The sequence below is a fragment of the Cygnus olor genome, chromosome 2 (genome assembly GCF_009769625.2).
Source record: "Cygnus olor isolate bCygOlo1 chromosome 2, bCygOlo1.pri.v2, whole genome shotgun sequence".
NCBI lineage: Eukaryota > Metazoa > Chordata > Aves > Anseriformes > Anatidae > Cygnus > Cygnus olor.
In genome coordinates this window covers 11,174,692-11,193,595 of record NC_049170.1, presented here as the reverse complement: position 1 = coordinate 11,193,595, position 18,904 = coordinate 11,174,692, and the positions used below count along the sequence as shown (strand labels likewise).

General features: G+C 37.6%; 1 protein-coding gene across 5 annotated transcripts in view; it reads left to right on the top strand.

Annotated features, from left to right (window-relative positions):
* DIP2C (disco interacting protein 2 homolog C) overlaps positions 1–18,904 on the top strand; it is a 316,217-nt gene that overhangs the window by 252,289 nt on the left and 45,024 nt on the right. For all 5 annotated transcript variants that reach the window (XM_040546127.1, XM_040546128.1, XM_040546125.1 and 2 more), the window contains 8 exons: positions 1,457–1,658; positions 3,005–3,114; positions 3,928–4,008; positions 7,630–7,753; positions 9,324–9,445; positions 11,296–11,407; positions 11,525–11,634; positions 14,465–14,595. In XM_040546127.1, coding sequence (XP_040402061.1) covers positions 1,457–1,658; positions 3,005–3,114; positions 3,928–4,008; positions 7,630–7,753; positions 9,324–9,445; positions 11,296–11,407; positions 11,525–11,634; positions 14,465–14,595 — 992 coding nt within the window. The remainder of the gene's footprint in view (positions 1–1,456; positions 1,659–3,004; positions 3,115–3,927; positions 4,009–7,629; positions 7,754–9,323; positions 9,446–11,295; positions 11,408–11,524; positions 11,635–14,464; positions 14,596–18,904) is intronic.

Here is an 18,904-nt window from a genome sequence, read left to right as displayed (position 1 = left end):
GTTACTTACCCTGTAACAGTTTTTCTTCAAGCTGATGTTAGGTGAGGATCCCATGATTTATCACTACTTTTCAGAAACCTACAAATAACATTATCATTATGAGGTCTGACGCTTCATTTTTCTGCCAGAAACATGAGACATTGGTTGTAGGCTGTCATGCATATCTAGCTATTGCTGGTCTTTAATGTAGGGTGTAAAAAGACCAGCAGTGAGGTCTTCTAGTAGTGCCATGCAATTTACCGCTACTTAAACTGCAATGTTTGTGAAACAACTTACTGCTTTATTATTCTTTCTTACCAAATTTTACAATCAAACGGAAAAAATGAAGCAAACAGAAGTCAAAAGACAAATATTATTTAGAATTTCCGTAGAAGTAACCGGTAATTTATTGGTCTACACTTAAGTACATAATTATAAATAATTTGTTTCTTGGAATATAGATTGTGTCTTCGAAACAACAAATGTATGCATATACTTTTCTCATGGTTAAAAATTAAAATGCAAGTTAAGTAAATTATATTTTTAACATTTGACTTCTCATTAGAGATGCCGTCTGTAATTTGTTTCTCAGTCTGCTTGGATGTCTTAAAGTTGTTTTTCTAACTCACTTACTGCAAATTTTTGCAAGGAAAATAACCAGTTAAAATGTGTATGGAATTAAAATCTAAGTGCATATATATTCATGTTTAACTAAATAAATTACATAGATACTGAACTTACTGCTTTTTTGGAAAGTGATGCAGTTGACTCCACTAACAGACAATGAACAGGGTTACTATATGATTCAAAAATCCTTATTTTTCAGGTCTGCATTCAACAGATTTTTTTCATGTCAGTACTTTTGTAGTTTTCCCTTAGATTGTATCTGTTCTCATTCCTACCTGAGGATCTTATACACAGTAATCAGGGAACAAAACAGCTTTGAACTTAAAAAACAAACAAACAAACAAACAAAAAAAAACATAAGCTACATACATCAGTAGCTGTACGGTGATACACATGCAGCATTTAAAATTTTTCTTTGCTCTGCAAGGTGGACTGGAAGTTGATAGGAATCCTTTGAACTTTAATTCGGAGAAGTATGCAGGTTAAAGATCAGTTTCACATGAGCTCCCAGACCATCTTAGTAACAAATGTCTATGATACTTACTACTATCATGTACCTAAAGAATGCCTGTTTAGCATTTGTTAATAGATTTCCATGTATATATCACGAGGTTTTTGTTTGCCTTTTTTTTTTTTTCTTATCTTCTGTGATGAGTGTAACAACATCAATGTTAAATTTCTATCCACCTGTTCCCAATGAAAAGAACCTCCTTATCACAGGCATTGCTGAAGTGTCTTTCTACTGCCAGTTAATTATTAGGGTTGTTTTATGCAGCAATTCAGAATAATGTGTTTATTATGATGATGAAAAATTAGCCTTTCATTAAAATCGACTTCCTGCTTTTTTTAGGCTATTGACAGTATTCATCAAGTGGGAGTCTACTGCTTAGCACTGGTACCAGCAAACACGCTTCCTAAGACACCGCTGGGAGGAATACACCTGTCAGAAACCAAACAGCTTTTCTTGGAAGGATCGCTGCATCCTTGTAATGTGCTAATGTGTCCCCACACATGCGTAACAAACCTGCCTAAACCAAGGCAAAAACAACCAGGTAAGATGAGTGAGTGCAAAAGGACAGTGACTTAACACTGTGTGTTCATGGCACTGTACAGAGTAAAATCAAGTAACCGTTAATGCAGGTGAGAATCAGCTCCATCAGCTGTTCATGTTAAATATTATAGGTGTTTTAAGGACATGATCCCTTCTGGTGGAAGGTAGGAGGAGTATCTTCACAAGGAAAACTGCTCTAAAATGCTTGCTCAATAGTAAAGATGAAGAACTTTTTATTGCTCTAAAACGCACAAACTGAAGTTCCTTGCAAATTCCTGGTCAGTCGTGTTTAAAGTGCATGGGCTGAGACTCAAGCAGAAAGAGAAAATCTTGGCTTAAGTAAAGAGGTAGAAGACCATTGACATTAAATGACAGTGTTGGAAGAAAAGCAAATGGTTAAAAACTGATTATGAATAAATTCAAACCAAGAATTTTTTTACCTGAGGAGGGAGGTTCTGGATTTTTCATACATATTTGAGGGGAAAACTAAACTAGTTTTAAGATGGTTCTTTAGCAGTTCTCCTGCGTTTTATGAAGAATATCATATGAAAAGGTACAGCGAGGCACGGACTCAAGAGACCAAGAAGGGTTCTGTAGCCTGCTGTAGTACCATCTCTGGTTGCTCATGCCCAGTGAACAAGAACCTGCTTTTTTTTTTTACATTGCATTTTTTTTACTTTGAATCCAATTGCAGATTTTAGTACAGAGATTAATTTCAAGGATTTCTCTGTCTGTATTTTTCCCTAATGGCAATCAACAAAACATCAATGGAATCCACCTCATAGAGAAGTGTCAGTCTTGACATCTACCTTTCTTCTGAATTTACATTACCTTCAGTTTCTACTGTGTGTTAAGGGTTCTGCATATATTTTGTCATATGCACCATCTGCCTTCCTGATTCTTGTCACTTCATGTCTGTAGTGCTTACAGAATTGCTAACACAGATGCAACTTAGCCCTGGGAACAGAAGAGAGTAATAGGAACCCCATCCCTGAAGGCTGGACACATCTCATCTAGGAATGAACATGCCTAAATTAGGAGATGAATTTTCATAGGAATCCTCACATCAGGACAGACAAAATGTGTCTCTGACCCTAGAAAGCCCGTGCTAAACAGGCTGCTTAGTTAAATATATAGTTAAGATGAGATGAATCCAGGCCTATGTATCCTTCAGCTACTTCTGGTCCATCAACCAAAGTTTGTGTCAACAGAGATGTGCTCAAGGTTTTGTGTTGTAGCAAATGATATCAATGAGGAAAATTTGTGATTCAAAAGGAAATGCAAATAATTTTCATTCACAAGCAAATAATTCTTTATTGCATTTAACACATTTCTGATTTATTCTAGAAATTGGCCCTGCCTCTGTGATGGTGGGGAACTTGGTCTCTGGAAAAAGAATTGCACAGGCCAGTGGTAGAGATTTGGGGCAAATAGAAGATAATGATCAAGCCAGAAAGGTGAGTTAAGCTTTTCTGATATGGCTTATATTTAGCTAGCTAGTATCAGAAGACTTAGCAGTACATAGATCATATTGTTATTTCAGAACTTGATGATTGCATTTTAATTCAAAGAAACCTATTTCAGGACCCTCTTCACAGAGAAATATGAAATAGACATGAGGGAATCGCTGCATTTCATGTGTATGGATTATTTTACAAGGATACATGGGACGATAGAAAAAACATGGTAGAAAGTGTTAATAGGGCTTTCATCGGAAATTATTCTCTATTATATCTTTTTAGTAGGTCAAGTAGAGTCCAGGAAATTTTGTTTGCTTGTATGGTCCTGACCTTATTTTGTTATTTTATTTTGATCCTGTAAAACTATGTTTCAGTCCAGCTTCTTTGGAGGCTTATGCGAGTAATTAAATGAATAATTTCTAAGCTCTACCTATCTATATTTAATATAGATAGGTAGATAGATTTAATGTTATAATAAGATAAAGAGAGGAAGCTAAAGAATAAAAATTATGCTTAAATTCAGAGAGATTAGTAAGAACTATTTTATTGTTCTGAAAGTATATGTAGTAGTGCATCATCATTCCAGTAGTGCCTCGACTTCCAGAGAGGCCTCTGTTACTGCACAAGAGCACCTTGTTGTAAAAATGTATGATGACAAGAGAATTAATTTAGGTTTAGTGCTTCATAGTTATTGATGTAAAATACAGAATACGACTAAAAACGACATATCTAAACTAGCAGAAATAGTTGTATGTTTTTTAAAGCTGAAAAGTTATTTAGTGCCATGACTATCACTCTGCTTTATTTCAGTTCCTCTTCCTCTCAGAAGTTTTACAATGGAGAGCTCAGACCACTCCTGACCACGTGCTTTACACTCTACTTAACTGCAGGGTAAGCAGAGCAGTCTGGTACGCTGGCAAGTTGCAGTATGGAAAATGACACGCTGATATTTCAACTGCACCTGCTTACACTGTGGCTGAACACAACTTCTTTGTGTTTCTTTTCCCATTAATACTCAGCTTCTGTATTTAATGTTCATTGTGGCAGAGAGGAAAAGAGGATAATCGTTGCCAGTTGCCAAAAAAAAAATTGCTTTTGTATCAGGCACCCCACCTTTTACGTTTCTCATTTCATTTTCTACCACATACATGTTGAGGATGAGCTGACACTGCAAATCTGTTTCACTACTGCTTGTTCTGGTACCAAAGAGTGGTATTTAGTACTGCTCACAGTCTCAATTTCTAATTTGAAAAATACAGGCTTGACAAAATGAAAGCATTTTTGTAAATACAGCAATGATTGTTGGGTTTAAGACTGGACCAGCCGATGGGAGGTGAAGGAATGGGGAAAGGAATTAAAAAGAAGAAGAGGTATGTCCAAAATCTCGCCAGGTCTGCAAATGATCACTAATGCATTTCTCTGCATAGCTTACATGAAGTGCCAGACTGGCACAATATTTCATTGCCTATCAAAAATGATTTACTGCATGTCACATGGTACAGAACTTGAGTTTATTAAGAGTGGATGATTACAGGCTGCCTAGACAACTGTAGACATCAAGCCAGTAATTCCCAAGACCACTGCAGAGCAAAAAAGCCTGATTTCAAACCAGACCGCCTCAGCATATCTAGACATATCTGTCAAAACTGGGAAACATACCTAGTATGTGAGGTTCTCAAGGAAAGGAAAGGGCTCAGAATATTCACCTGTGCCACCTGGAATAGCTGGTGTTTGTTCTCAGCTCATGTGGCACTTAAACAACTTAGATGAGATCACAAACCTCCAGTGAACATTTGCTGAATGACCAGCTAGTGTATTTACCGGATATGCTTCCCTAGTCCATATTACAGTGCTGGTACCAAAGTTCAGTTTGAGGCTACCAAAGAGTCGTGAAACCAATTTGTTTTCATTCAGATTATCAGCCAGCATTATATGAACATTTGCTACTTTAGAGATGACAGTGATGTTGTTATTTAGCTGTCTGTAGCAAAGCAGAAAATCCGAGAGGCAATGCTGTACACAGATGCACTATGACACCATTAAATGAGTGCATTGTCCTGACCTGTAAGTTAGGAGCAAGGATGCTATGAGAAAGAGACAGTGACACGTCCTGTCCCATCTCCTCCACACAGATTGTTGCTTTTGAACTTTAAATAAAGCCAGACTTCCCATGCTGACAGAAGGGTTCAAACAGTGGGAGGGAAGGACACAATATGGAGAGTGAGGATTAACAAAATAATTTGTCATTCCTTAGAAGTGAAAAATAGTTGAATTTTGAAATTCAATTTCTCTGCTCCTGCTCCTTTAGTATTCTCAGCGTGGAGTATGGCATCGTATGAAATTTGTTTGAGAGTTTTGTAGTTTTATGAAGACATTTAATGTCTACTGGAAAGGTGTGACAGGTTTGGTAGGTTTTAGCCTAAGCAAATTTTATTGCCCATCTTGAATTTTAGTTCTGGTTTGTAACTTTTCCCTTTTTGTCTTTCTTGCATATTGTCTGTACACTTTATTCTAAAACATCCAGACCTCTTGCGGTTGATGTCTAATAGATAGATACATGCCGAGATCAGTGTTTTTGTGTAACCCGAGCCTTTTGAGAATTTGGAAGATTTCTAAATTAGCGCAGTGCCTTGTTTTTAGTGTGTTTCATGAAAGATTGCAACGCCTTCTCATTGTGGGACTGTTCATGTATGAGACCCAAAGGGAATGTTTCCCTTTGCTTGCCAATGATTCGTGTCCAACAACAGAATTCTTCTCTGCACTTCATATAAACACTGTCTTTCTGCCGGTTCACCTGCGGCAAGTGCCAGAGGTCTTAAATGAGCTTTGCACAAATATGTATGATTTGCAGCAGTTTCCTTTCTGTGTCAGTGGGGCCTGTGATTCTGGGGTATGTGGGGGAAATGAAGGGTCCTTCTCCCCACGAGTATGCAGACAGGCAATTTCTTGAAAGAAGGAACTGATTCAAACACATTCCTACTGCTACGTCTGCAGTGACTAGGCACCCAGACCTCAGGTCACTTTGGCCATGGAAGCCATCTGTAGTCCAGAACCCCTATAGCTGCACACGTCCTTAGACAAAGTTTTCTTGGTAGAACAATTCTGAAGACATACTAAAACTGCCTGAAGAGAGTTTCACTAAATGTGGTATCTGAACAGTGTGAAGAGGAATGCAAAACCCTGACTTTGCCCTTTTTTTTTTCAGTTAGCTTGTGCTCTTTCTTGACAGTGTTTGACATATAAAGTTTGTAAATGCCAAGTGATACATACATGATAACACCCTACGTCCCTACTTCCAGTGCTAGACATTTATCAGACTGTTCTCTCCTCTCTGAAGCTTGTGATCAATCAATACTGTAGTGGTGTGAAGGATAGTGATAATGAATGGAAATCAGCAATCAATCCAAATGCTTATTATTTCTTGCCTTGTTAAAATAAAGTTTAAAGAGTATATAGTGGTCTCCTGTAAAACAGAAGACCCTATTACTTTATCTCTTAATAAGAACAGTGATACAATATTTTAAATGATATTGCATTGCATTGCATTTTTGATGCATTGATCTTTTTAAGAGTATATATTACCTTTTTTTTTCTCTCAGTTTCTTCAGCTTCTCTATTTTTAAATGAGCTCAGTGCTTGTGATAGTTGTCAGGTGTATCATAGCTGCGCATCAGGTGTATCATCTCTTCTGAGCTGTCAGCCCTGTTAGTGCATTTTGTGATAACAACATATATACATATTTCTCTGTATGTGTATTAGTGCATGTGCACATATACAGACGAACATATTTTTAGGGAATGCAAGAACCATAACACTCATCCAATTTAAAACACTATGTCTGTTTGATAATTTTGAGTTAGTGCTACTTGACTTGCTTCAAAAAAAGACTCTGTAGTAGCGTATTGTCACTTTCCTTTTTTTTCCCATGCTGACCAGAGCTACTCAAATTCAACAAATGCCTTTCTTTTCTATTTCATTCATATGCATGTGCTTAGCTTTCGTTCCAGACTAATTCTTTTCGCCTGTCACAAAGTATTGTTTTCTCTGGTGTGTTTTGTCTCTTGCCTTTGAAAGTATTTCCACTGTGCCATTTGGCTTCACTCCAGCATGCAGACAATGAAGTGCAATTGTCAGGATTGCTCTCCACAGATTCTCCAGATTGCTGCAGGAGACCCTAAAGGCAGGAATGCCATGTGTGTAGCAAGAGGAGTACAGGTTACATGTGCATGACTCTAGCATGCTTCTGTGACTTTCTTGGTTAGAAAGAAAGCTCTGCTGAGGGCAGAAGTTACAGAGAGGGGGATGGAGAATGATCCCCTCCTTGACAAACATCTTTTTTCCTTCCAACTACGGTTTGGCATAAGGCTGAAGGTTTCCTTGCTTAAGTTGGTGTGACATATTGTGGCTTTAGAAAACTGCAGCACCTCATCCAGTAACTTCTAAGCTGCAGGAGAATATAGAGTTCAGCACACTGCATTATCTTCTGTGACATTCATCTTTCTTCCTGTGCAGGGAACAATAGCCAACTCGCTAACGTGTGTCCAGCTACATAAGCGAGCTGAGAAGATAGCTGTCATGTTGATGGAAAGGGGGCATTTGCAAGACGGAGACCATGTGGCTTTGGTTTACCCACCAGGTAAAGAACCGCCATGTTTGGTACCTTGGTGCTCTCAAAATTTTATGAGCCTGTAGAATGGTGCTGTACCGGTGTTGTTACCAGCCTGTAAACCTTGTTAATTGGCAACACACGAAATATTTGCCATATATACATTTCTTTGAACTTAGCCAGACGTATTTAAAAGATTTTCTCATGTATGTACATATTATTTCTCTGGGTTCAAATTAAGATTAACCTGTGATTTTAAAACCTCTCTTTCATAATCAGTCAAATTTAAACACTGACTTACTGCTTTTCTTTTAATGCTGGAGACATACTATTTTATGAGCACATGGTTCTGCTAAAATATTCCATCTGCTGAGTGTTCTTCTTAGATTCACCTGTTGAATTCTCTTTTGGAAGTGCTGCATTTCACGAGGGTAAAGCAACAATACCTGGAAAGTAATCCATTTTTAGAAATATGATTAATAAGTAGCAGATAATTAAAAAATACTGAATTATTATAATTTGTAGATCATTAACCTACCCCACTATGTGGTTTGGATTTTTGTCCTTTGACATAAGGGCTTTTAAGCTTATGTTAACCAGTAACTTATTTTACATTTGCTTAAAATTATTTCTGATCTAGTGCTGCTTTTATCTTAAGCATTTCATGTGTTTTGGTGAAATAAGCAGTCTGATTTAAAGTCTGGTTTATGATATTTAGGCTGTAAGGACTGCAAGATACTGGTTAAATCTTAATAATTTATAAGTGTAATTTCACAGTGGTTAATATGAGAAAACCTTTCCCACAGAAGAGGGCAAGTATTTTAAACCTCAGTTTTTATTTCTTGTATTTCACTTTCCAAAGATTAATCGTTTTACTGAAGGAACAATACTGTTCCTGTACTCCAGATCCTTTTCCACTGGAAGAGTAAAATAGTCCCCATTGTTACCTTGGCACAGCCTGTGTACAGAACAAAGGAACCATCAAACAGCCAAAGTCACAGGGTCTTTGTGCAGCTGTCAGTTCAGCCTCCTTACATGGGCTGAAGTGTCCACAATCTGTCACCTGCAGTCGATACAGAGCAACACTTAGTTTTATGGTAGGAACAGGGATTCAAAATCGTGGCTCCATTTTTTTATTGTGAAATTTCAGGTAGTGGAGTCAAAGCCGCATAAGTGAAGTTAAAAATGACATGAGAAAGAAAGTATCATCTATTAAAACCTCCAGATGTTCCTTGTACAGCTGATAGGAACAGGCATGGTGCTCCCTCATCCTTTTGCTGGGACATCCCACTTCTTGAAACTCTCATTAGAAAGATAATTAATCTGTACAAATCAGTCTTTTTACCAGTTACTTCCTGATCATAAAAGTGGTGTTTACCTAAATGATGATATCTGGCTGAAGCTTTTTGTGTCATCTTTGAAAGGAATCGGTGAAGCTGAACAAATCCTGACAAGGGTCTGAAAAAGATGTCTGTTACAGGACTTAGTTCCTAATTTAACCTTCTGAGTTGAGTCCCAAATAATATTTATGCTGACATAGGTGTCTGTGATTAAAAGATTTGATTTTCAGGGGAGGATTTTTGTTTTGTTCTTCATGCAGGAATAGACCTGATTGCCGCATTTTACGGTTGCCTGTATGCAGGCTGTGTGCCAATAACAGTTCGACCTCCACATCCCCAGAACATAGCAACGACGTTACCTACAGTGAAGATGATCGTGGAGGTGAGCAGACAAAACCTCTCAAAGTGCACAAGCAGATGAAATGGGCAGTGGACTTGCATGGTCTTTAGGAACAGTAACTTAAATGAGTGGTGTTGTAGATTAAAATGTTGTATTCTTTCCAAAGATTCACGACTTCAGTGTGTTGCAGTCATCACTCCTTGACAGCATGCAGCCTTCTGACTTCTGCTGTCACATTTTACTGCAGTTGTGCTACACCATCCAGGAAATGTATTTGAAGTGCTTTCTCTTATTTAGTTAGGAGTTGTGGGATTCCCCACCCGGCAACACTACACTCGACGTTGAGAAAAATCGCAATGGAAAGCTGAGCTTGGCCTGCTGGTGCTTTGTGCTCACCTAATTGTTGTGCAGTTTGAATCAGTTTCAAAGTTCTGTTGGGCAGATGTTGGTTGATGGTTTTATTTCCATCCAGAGCAGCGTTATTTTGAATTTTTCATTTAATGCTTTAGTTTGGCATTTTGGCTTTATCTGATAATACGTAGCCTTGTTGCTCATAAATAACTTCGTTCTGCATGTTACTGAGGGAAATAAAATCGTTGTAAAAAGATAACCTTTTATATCTGACAGTTCCTAATCTATTGAATGGAATTCTGAGTCTCTGAAATAACAGAAGATGAAGCAAATGTGATTTTATTGATAATTTCAAGCAGTAAGTACTAGAGATAGTTATAATTTGTTGCTTTCCTCACGGCATCAGATGCTGCAAAATGTCAGTAGAGGTATGAGAAATTGGCTCGTTGTCTTCAGGATTCTCGTTATCTAATATTTTGCCAATCACTGTTTTTAAGCATTGGTTGTTAAAATTATAGAAGTGATGTAAAATGTGTTATACTGTTTTTACTTTCATGTCTAATAGGCAAACTAGACCTGGTTGGTTTCCTCAACCTCAACCACTCTGTGATTCTGTGATTGAAGTGGTGAAATTTAGTGTATATATGGCTACTGATTTCCTTAGGTTGTTAAACACTGGGAAGTCGATGTGCAATCAAATGTCTCAAATTCCTGGAAGAAAAAAAAATATTCTTAGCAATATTTCTGTAAACAGATTCTCAGACTTCACGGAAAATAAAAATGGTGCTGTCTTTTCAGTTTTTCCTCCGTACTATCTTCAGTGATTAACAGTGTCCATGTTTAAGGAAATATTCAGACAAATATGTAAGTTTTTTATAATCAGTAAAAATATTGTTGTAGTTTCTACTTACATATTTTTTTAAAATAGCAAATCTAAGGAGAATACCTTGAGCAGGCATCATCAGCACAGATAGCAGTTGCAGTATATTCACCATTTCATTTCTTAGTGTCACTTGCACAATTTTTGGTCTAGAGTTGCTTTTGACAATAACAGACGAGTTCCCAAGGCTTTATCACTAAGCACAAGAATCAGGAATATATGGCTAACATAAAATTGACTTACGTTAGTAAAATTGCTCACGTAAGTGTCAGGCTGGGTTTTGGTTTGTGTTAATGCATAATTTATAAAACAGGATATATTACCATCACATAGGAAATGTTCTGGTCACTGTCTTCTGTACTGGCATCCTGGGTTGATAAGTGATACAATGTGTTGGAAAAGTCATATTCTCACTGCTGACGTGCCTTTAGTTTCATTACAACACTCTACTCAAAGTGCAGTTTTCATGTAATTTGTAAAACTCACATGACTTTGTCTGCTTTGTGAGCTGAATTTTTCATGGATTTTTTCACCTCCTGATTAGAAAACATAAGACTAATTTACATGTGTCCTGTTCTGGCATAAAGCAAACCAGTCTTGCTCATTTTCACAGGAGAATTAATCAGTATCCCATTGTGTTATTTGTTTGTTGAATTCCTAGGTGAGCCGCTCTGCCTGCTTAATGACTACACAATTAATATGTAAATTGTTACGGTCAAGAGAGGCAGCAGCAGCAGTGGATGTCAGAACGTGGCCTCCGGTACTAGATACAGGTAAATACCAAGGCTAGGGGACTGTTTTGCCTTCATTTGTTATTGTGTTTGTCAAGCATTCAGAGGTCTGTCTGTCACTGGAGTAATATTCCCATGTTCTTTCTTTACTTTCACTAGACGACTTGCCAAAGAAGCGGCCTGCACAGATCTACAAACCTTCTAACCCTGAAACACTTGCTTATCTAGACTTCAGTGTCTCCACAACTGGAATGCTAGCGGGGGTAAAGGTAGGGGCTTCTTGCTAAAGTTGTCATTCCTGCTCTCACGCCTAGCTGGCAGGTGATGCATTGCTCTTTATTTGTAAGTTCTATTGATTTTTGCTAGTAGAAATTGAATTGCTACTTCCCTTGCAGTCATTATTTGATTGCATTAACATTAAATAAGCTATTCCGTACCGGTGTCCTGAGCGCAGTGAGTTAAGCCTCTCTCCTCCTCTGATACACACACAGATAGCCTAGTAACTTGTCTGCCTGGGGCATTCTTTTCAAAGAAGCATCTATTCTTTCCATTTTATGAAGGAAACGAGACTTGGTTAATCCTTTTCTACTTGTCCCAGTGCCCATTTATTGTTTGCTCCTCATTGCAGCTCAGCTGCTCACCATTGGTTTTCAATATTCTCTTCTTCATGTGATTAAGGGAACTGCTAATGTTTCTGGTATATTTACCTGGTACAATACTAATGTAATCAGCAAAACATTTCTTCATAGATTTGTCTTATAAACTTAGGTTTGTTGAGCTCTTTAAATCTCTATTCTGGCCTTTACTCCAACACTCTAGCCACAGTTTATCAAAGGTGATTTTTCTAGCTCATAACACACTTATTATTCCAGTGCTGGTTTCAGCAATGCACAGGCAGAGGTAAAATCACCCTCTTATTCTTACCTGTTACTTCCTTGCTCTTACCTGTTGCATATCCAAAGACTTCAGCAATTTTCCCGAAGTATCACACTCACAGTTTATATTGAATTCCTCATCCTCTTTGGCATCATCCATCTATTTTCAGAAGCTGTTAGCATACTTTATAAACAAAGAAAGCGTCATTTACCCAGTTCTCAGATGGAGAACTTGATCCGCAATGTGGTGAAATGACCTGCCCAAGGCTAATAGCTGAATGACTGAGCTGGCTTATGGTTGCCAATCAGACACTCCTAGGAGATACGTATCATCTAACTTGAGATGATGAGCTACATGCCTACTAGATGTGGACTAGTCAGAGAGCTCCTCAATAACCAACAGAGAGAAGCAGAGACTTTTAGGGTGTAATTCTTCTGGCTTGCTTGAAACATCTATTTTTGAATGGGGTGAATGTTGAATGAGTCCTCATTTCCTCTACAGGAAACCTTAAGTGATTGAGACACGCTCATCCATATTAAATCAGGTCTGAATTCTACCTTGTCAGACTTGTAGAAATGACTACTAATTATGCAAAGTTAGTACTTGGAGAGCTTCAAAGATAGTCAAAGCCAGGGCAAGGCAAAGAACCTTTACTTAATGTGGCTAAAGGGAAATCCAGATAAATCACTAATGGAATTCTTAATTAGCTTCAGGTATCTGGGTCACAAAGCCTCCAGATCACTATCTCAGCAGGTCAATGTAGATAGTGCCATCTACTAGATCACCACTAGTGATTAATTAGTGCAAATGGATCATCAGAGGCCACAAGGCTTGTCATAATGCAGCAGTGATCAATTAAAAACAATGGCTAAACAACTTATGTGGCTTCTGAAAAGTTGATAAATGTTTCATAGACACTTCGGAAGTAGTAAATTACACTTAGGTTAACTCTCAACTTTCTCACTAGCTTGAACCCAGTAAGGTGTCAAAATTCACAGAATAACACTGGTTCTTGTCCAGCAGAGTTCAGTAATCCCATATGAAAAACATGGTCTTGATTCAGCTAGAGAAGAATTAATCTCTTCAAACTGAAGACTTTCATAGTGCGGACACCTCTTTTGAGCTGGTCTTTATGCATCTCTTGGAACATGTTCAGCTTCAGTTACGGAATTCATGGTGGAGAAAAAATCACTTCTAGAGCTCTATCCTGTTTACTGAGGATCAAATAAATGTTACGTCAGGTGCTTATTCCCTTCCACTGACTATAATCATATTTAAGACAATCATATTTATTTAATCATATTTAAGGCAAGAAGGCCAATATGTGGCAGAGAGCAGAGGTTAGATGAGTTAAATCCTACTCAGGCTGTCTTTCTAATACAGGTATCTTTCTTGTTATTAGCAGAGAGGACACAGATTAAAAGAAGTAATTGTGTTCCCACTGTAGTTAGAACTTCTAAGTCAGGATGGGTGAGTTTGTGGGAAACATCCTGACACAGCTGTATTTACATGTAGTCAGTAAGAAGATTTAAAATGACTTAAAAAAATGGAAAAAACATCTTTTTGATCATTTCTTTTTTGTTTCTACTTTCTTCTGGTTTTATCTCTGAGAGCTTCCTTACCAAGATTTAAAAAACAAAAACAAAAAACTAATGTTTCTCAGCTAGGAGCTGGTTAACATAAAGACATTTTCAGCATGTTTACAAAGTTTATTGGGGATTCCTGTGGCTGAATGATTAGGTCCTTAGTACCATTTTGCACACAAAATCCTCTAATTTAAAAAGTATATTGACAATTTTCTTTCTTTATTATATAAAGTAGTATGTACTTTGAAATATGTTGCTGAAGATCAACAAACTACTTCAAATTAGATTCATATCCTGCAGTCATTCATTCCTTTGTTCTTCCAGAAAGTTTAGCTCATTATCATTAGCTTCGCATACAGCTTGGAGCACATCTTTAAAACACTCACAGATTTCTCCCTAAATCACTTCAAACTTATCATTCTTTCTGTCTCCCCTTCCCTTTCATGGCTATCTGGATGCCCTCTTGAAGGAAAATTGTTTCCTTACTATAAATTACATGTGTATTTACACTGAGCACAAAGTCAATATTTATTTGTTTTCTTATCCTGTAACTGATTTAAACACTTGGCGCAGTTTGGGAATGAGCCTTCAGAATGACATAGTTGATCATTTTAATTACTTTGCTGTTGTCTTTCAGATGTCTCATGCAGCCACTAGTGCCTTTTGTCGTTCTATTAAGCTGCAGTGTGAGCTTTATCCCTCCAGAGAAGTCGCTATCTGTCTGGACCCGTACTGTGGACTTGGGTTTGTCCTCTGGTGCCTCTGCAGGTGAGGTTTCTCCTCAGCATTTTAAAATATCACTTCCATTGTACTACACCACAACAAACAGGATGGGAGTAACAGGTAGAACCTCCAGGACTAACACAGGCAATTGGTATTGCCAGAAGCTATATGGAGAATGCTGTATGGAGAGTACACTTGCTTTGAGTGGGATATAGACTCATAGAATGGTTTGGATTGGAAGGGACCTTAAAGACCATCCAATTCCAACCCCCCTGCCATAGGCAGGGACACCTTCCACTAGACCAGGTTGCTCAAAACATGGCCATAGGTATTTAAGGCTTATGAGTGCAGAGCATCAGCATGGCTGTTCATTGAACTTCTGCAGTTTCACTGCTGTATCTGCAGAGTCTGGCTAGCTTTATTTGATGAAGGCAGCACTCTACCAAGATTACTTTGAGGAAGTGGTTTCCTGGTTTCCTCTTTTTTATTCTTTAATCTGAAAGTACAAGTGGATATTGAGGACTTTCTCATTTGCGGGACATATGGATGTGATTTTTGCAGAGACATGGAAGTATGTTTTGTTACAGAAGGATACTTCTCTGACAGCAGCTAAGCTATCAGAAAAAAAAACCACCACCAACAAAAAAAAAAACACAAACATTTCTAGGGAAATGTGAATCAGCTTTTTTTTTTTATTAATAGGAAGTTTAGAAATTTAACAATTCTGTCAATCTCTATACTCCAGGGAAGTTACAGTTCAACACTGAAAGCAGTTCCATCGATTTTTTTTTTTGGTGCTTATTCTTCTGATTTTTTCTTTTTAAGATAGCTAGGTTGATGTAGAGGCAAAGGGGAAGAGCTATGGGAAGGTTAATGGAGCACATTTTTATGAAGACATATTAGAGTCACAGTAGTCCAGCATCTGTACTCTGTCTATGGAAAGCCCTTTGGTATTAGCAGTAGTGCTGGTTTTAGTTACTGAAATTAAGATAAGCCGGGGCAATAAAGATGCTGCAGCTCTGGATCAGCATTTTACCAATTTAGTAAATACATGAAGGAAACATTATAGAAAAACTGTTGCAGCAATTTGTATTCAGCAAGTACTGTTCATTTAAAAGCATTCTATTGGCCTGTTGTTGCCCTTACCTTTTAAAATATTTGTTATTAAATATGAAATGGGCCAAAGATTAACAGTATTATCCTATTCATTCATGATCAATATTTCTCTAAGTTGTGCTTGCCCTAATATTATTTTTTTTTGTTTTGAAAGTGTTATTTCAATGTCTTAGTTCTATAAAATAAAACTCAGAAAACATTTCAGCAATGTTGAAATTTTAATTAAACCACTCTGTAATTTTTTTAAAATATTGATATTTTTAAGTCAGCTGCATATTTATTATATAGAGTTATGTGTCAACACTGTTCAGCCTTTGCTCTGGTGGGTAGTCAAATTCATTGTCTAAGCTAAATCTGCTGTGATATATTCAGCGAGGTAAGACCAGGGAAGGACTGTAGAGAACTGTGGGAAAATCCAGTTAAGGAGTTTATTTCTGTATCGGGTAGTGTAGAACATGGGGCATGCAAGAATAACTTCTATGTAAGATCATTATAGATGCATAGAATAGAGATAAATTTTGACATGTCCAAAAAACAGGTATTTTGTGGTGCCCATGAGTCTCCCAGATACACAAATTTTTATTTATTCCAAAATAATATTTGGAATAAGTAGGCATTTGCTGCCCTTAGATCCTTCCCAATACTGATAATGTTCAGCCTGTTGCAGAAGATTGTTTATGACTGGCAATTGAACAAGGCAGCAGACCACTGGGAGAAAGAATCAGTCTGTACGCCTCTATAAAGTAGAAAATTTTACACCATTTTCAAAGAAAAGAAGGAAAAAGATGGAGCTGAAGGAACTGAAATCAGGACAACGACTCTAATCTTGTGAGCCATTGTGTCAATCTCTTCTTTGTCACTGATATCTGTCCCTATAAAACCAGGAAGATTGCAGGCTGCTTGAATTGCGACTGTCATTTAGAGAAGGCTGACATCAGATACAGCTTCATTAATTCCACTTACAAACTTCATTTCCATTTCATTACTATTTTAGAAATGAGGAGTATTTGATGTGTTCTGTAATAGCAAAAAATACATCCGGGAAAAACTTTGCAACTTTGCATTTTACTCTTTGTAGTTTAGCATGCCAAAATACTTCCCAACATTTTTCAGCCCAGATTCTACCTCAGAGGATTCTGCTGGAAAGATAGGGTTGTCTATCACCAGCCCCATTAGCCAAATTAATACTTCTAATGGCACATGGAAATGAAGTTAGATCTTCAAATTTTTATCAGCTGTAGGGTTTTGAGAGTTAAATAGGAAGTCTTTGTTTTAGGAACCCAGCAGGAAGAGAAAGCAAGCCCCTGTACAGAAGTGCAGTTAAAATAACAAGTACGTTTGAATCCCTTTATTAACTAGACTAAAGGAGGTATTGAGTGAGCAATTGAAGAAAAACTAACCTTTTATCCCCGTTGTAGGTGCGTGCTTAAACATTGTTCTGGCCTGCTCCACTGCGGTGCCCCAGAATGCACCAATCTATGAGGTCAAAGCTACTTAGGAAAGCTGCTAGAGCATGGAGCCAGACCTTTGGTAAGTCTGGAATATATTGCATAGTTTTGCAAAGGTTTTTTTATTATTATTATTTAATTCATTTATTATTTTATGGCCTAAAGGGTATAAAATAATAAAGAAAAGAAACCTTGCAAAGCAGAGCAATACATGAAAAAAAAATTGGATTTATCACATTCCCTCTAAACTGGCTGCATGCTCCAGCAGGGTTTCCTTCGAACCTTTGTCATAGAACAGCACATCCTTGGTGTGGCAGCAGTCATCAGCCCCGTGTGAGTTTATAAATCCAAAACTTCTTAATTGTAACAGTTCGCTACTGATTGCTCAATAAAAATGTATTATTTTTGCATTTTTCTCTTTAATAATGAGAGGGTGATCAGAGTGTTCTACTTTGCATCACATTACATTTTAAAGTGCATCATGTTCTTTAAAAAAAAAAAAAAGGCAAGTTGAAAGTGTCCTCCAGTTTAAAAACAAATGATGCTAAATCCCACTGTTCAAAAATGCTTCCTGAAATTAAGACGGCCCTATCTTAATGCTGATCACTGTGGGGCAGAATAGAAAGTTCTACATTTCATTAATGAGGATTTTCTTAATTGATAGTTGCTAAGTGATGCAGTACACTAAGAATTTTCCTTCCATTTTATCCGTATTATAGTTCTACTTCTACCGTTGAATGATAAAGTTGTCCTTGTAGAAATTAAAGTTAACAAAATCGATGATTTAAAATAAATTATATATTAGTAATTCTCAGAAGCTGTGATTAAAATGGTGCAAGTCAGTAAGACTCAAAATGGACCAGAGAAACTAGATTTTTCCAGTGCACAGTGGCCACCTAATAAATATGGTGAATGCTGTGTAATTGTCCTAGGAAAGCTTTCCAGGTAAGGTGTGATGAAGTGGCTTCCTGCTGTTCCACTTCCGCTGTCTCTGTTCCGTAGCCACAAGCACCCAGTGGTGCTGGTGGGTAGCTTCTACAGCAGGAGACCATGGGGTTTCTTGTTAAGCAAGTGGGTGGAGTTGTGCAAGATATATGGAAGGAATCACAGCATTAGCATGACAGTTGCAGTTTACAAAAATGTAGTGCTAGAATCATTAATTACTGTTAGGTTGACCTGAAGATATCTGCCAGGCATGAGCATTTCACCCAATTTCTAGCCCACCTGTAGCAAATTAAAGGCAGGGCTACATAAAGAAGATCAAATGCCACGTCAGAAAAGAATAATTCTGGCATGGGAAATGCAAGATATGGACATAGCCAGCTCTCTTGTATCTTTTGCACAGTGCACAAGTGGTTCAGGCAGAATGTAGCAGTGCTGCGCACAAAAAATGTGCCAATTTCCCATGGCCAGTAGCAATTTATGGAAGAGGCAATTTGCATTTTCTCCACTTTGCAATAGGTCTGTTCAACCTGCCTTCAGTCTAGAAGGTTCAAGGGCAACTGAAAGCCCTGAGTTACCTCAATATGTGAATACAACAGATTAACTCCACTGACTCTGTAGCTGACTGAAGGCACTAACAGGCTGGAAGTGTTTAACCTTTGCCTACCTTAGGATGGCTCAACTGCCAGTACCAATAGAAGTGACATTGCTGTCTATAATATCCAATTAATCTCAGGTTATAAGTTCTGTTTGCAGACTTTTGGGGGAGTTAGGCAAGGTCTTAGGGCATCAGAAAAGGTCTGTGGAAAACTCCATTAGTTCAGAGCAAGATTGCTGTCTCTCTCTTT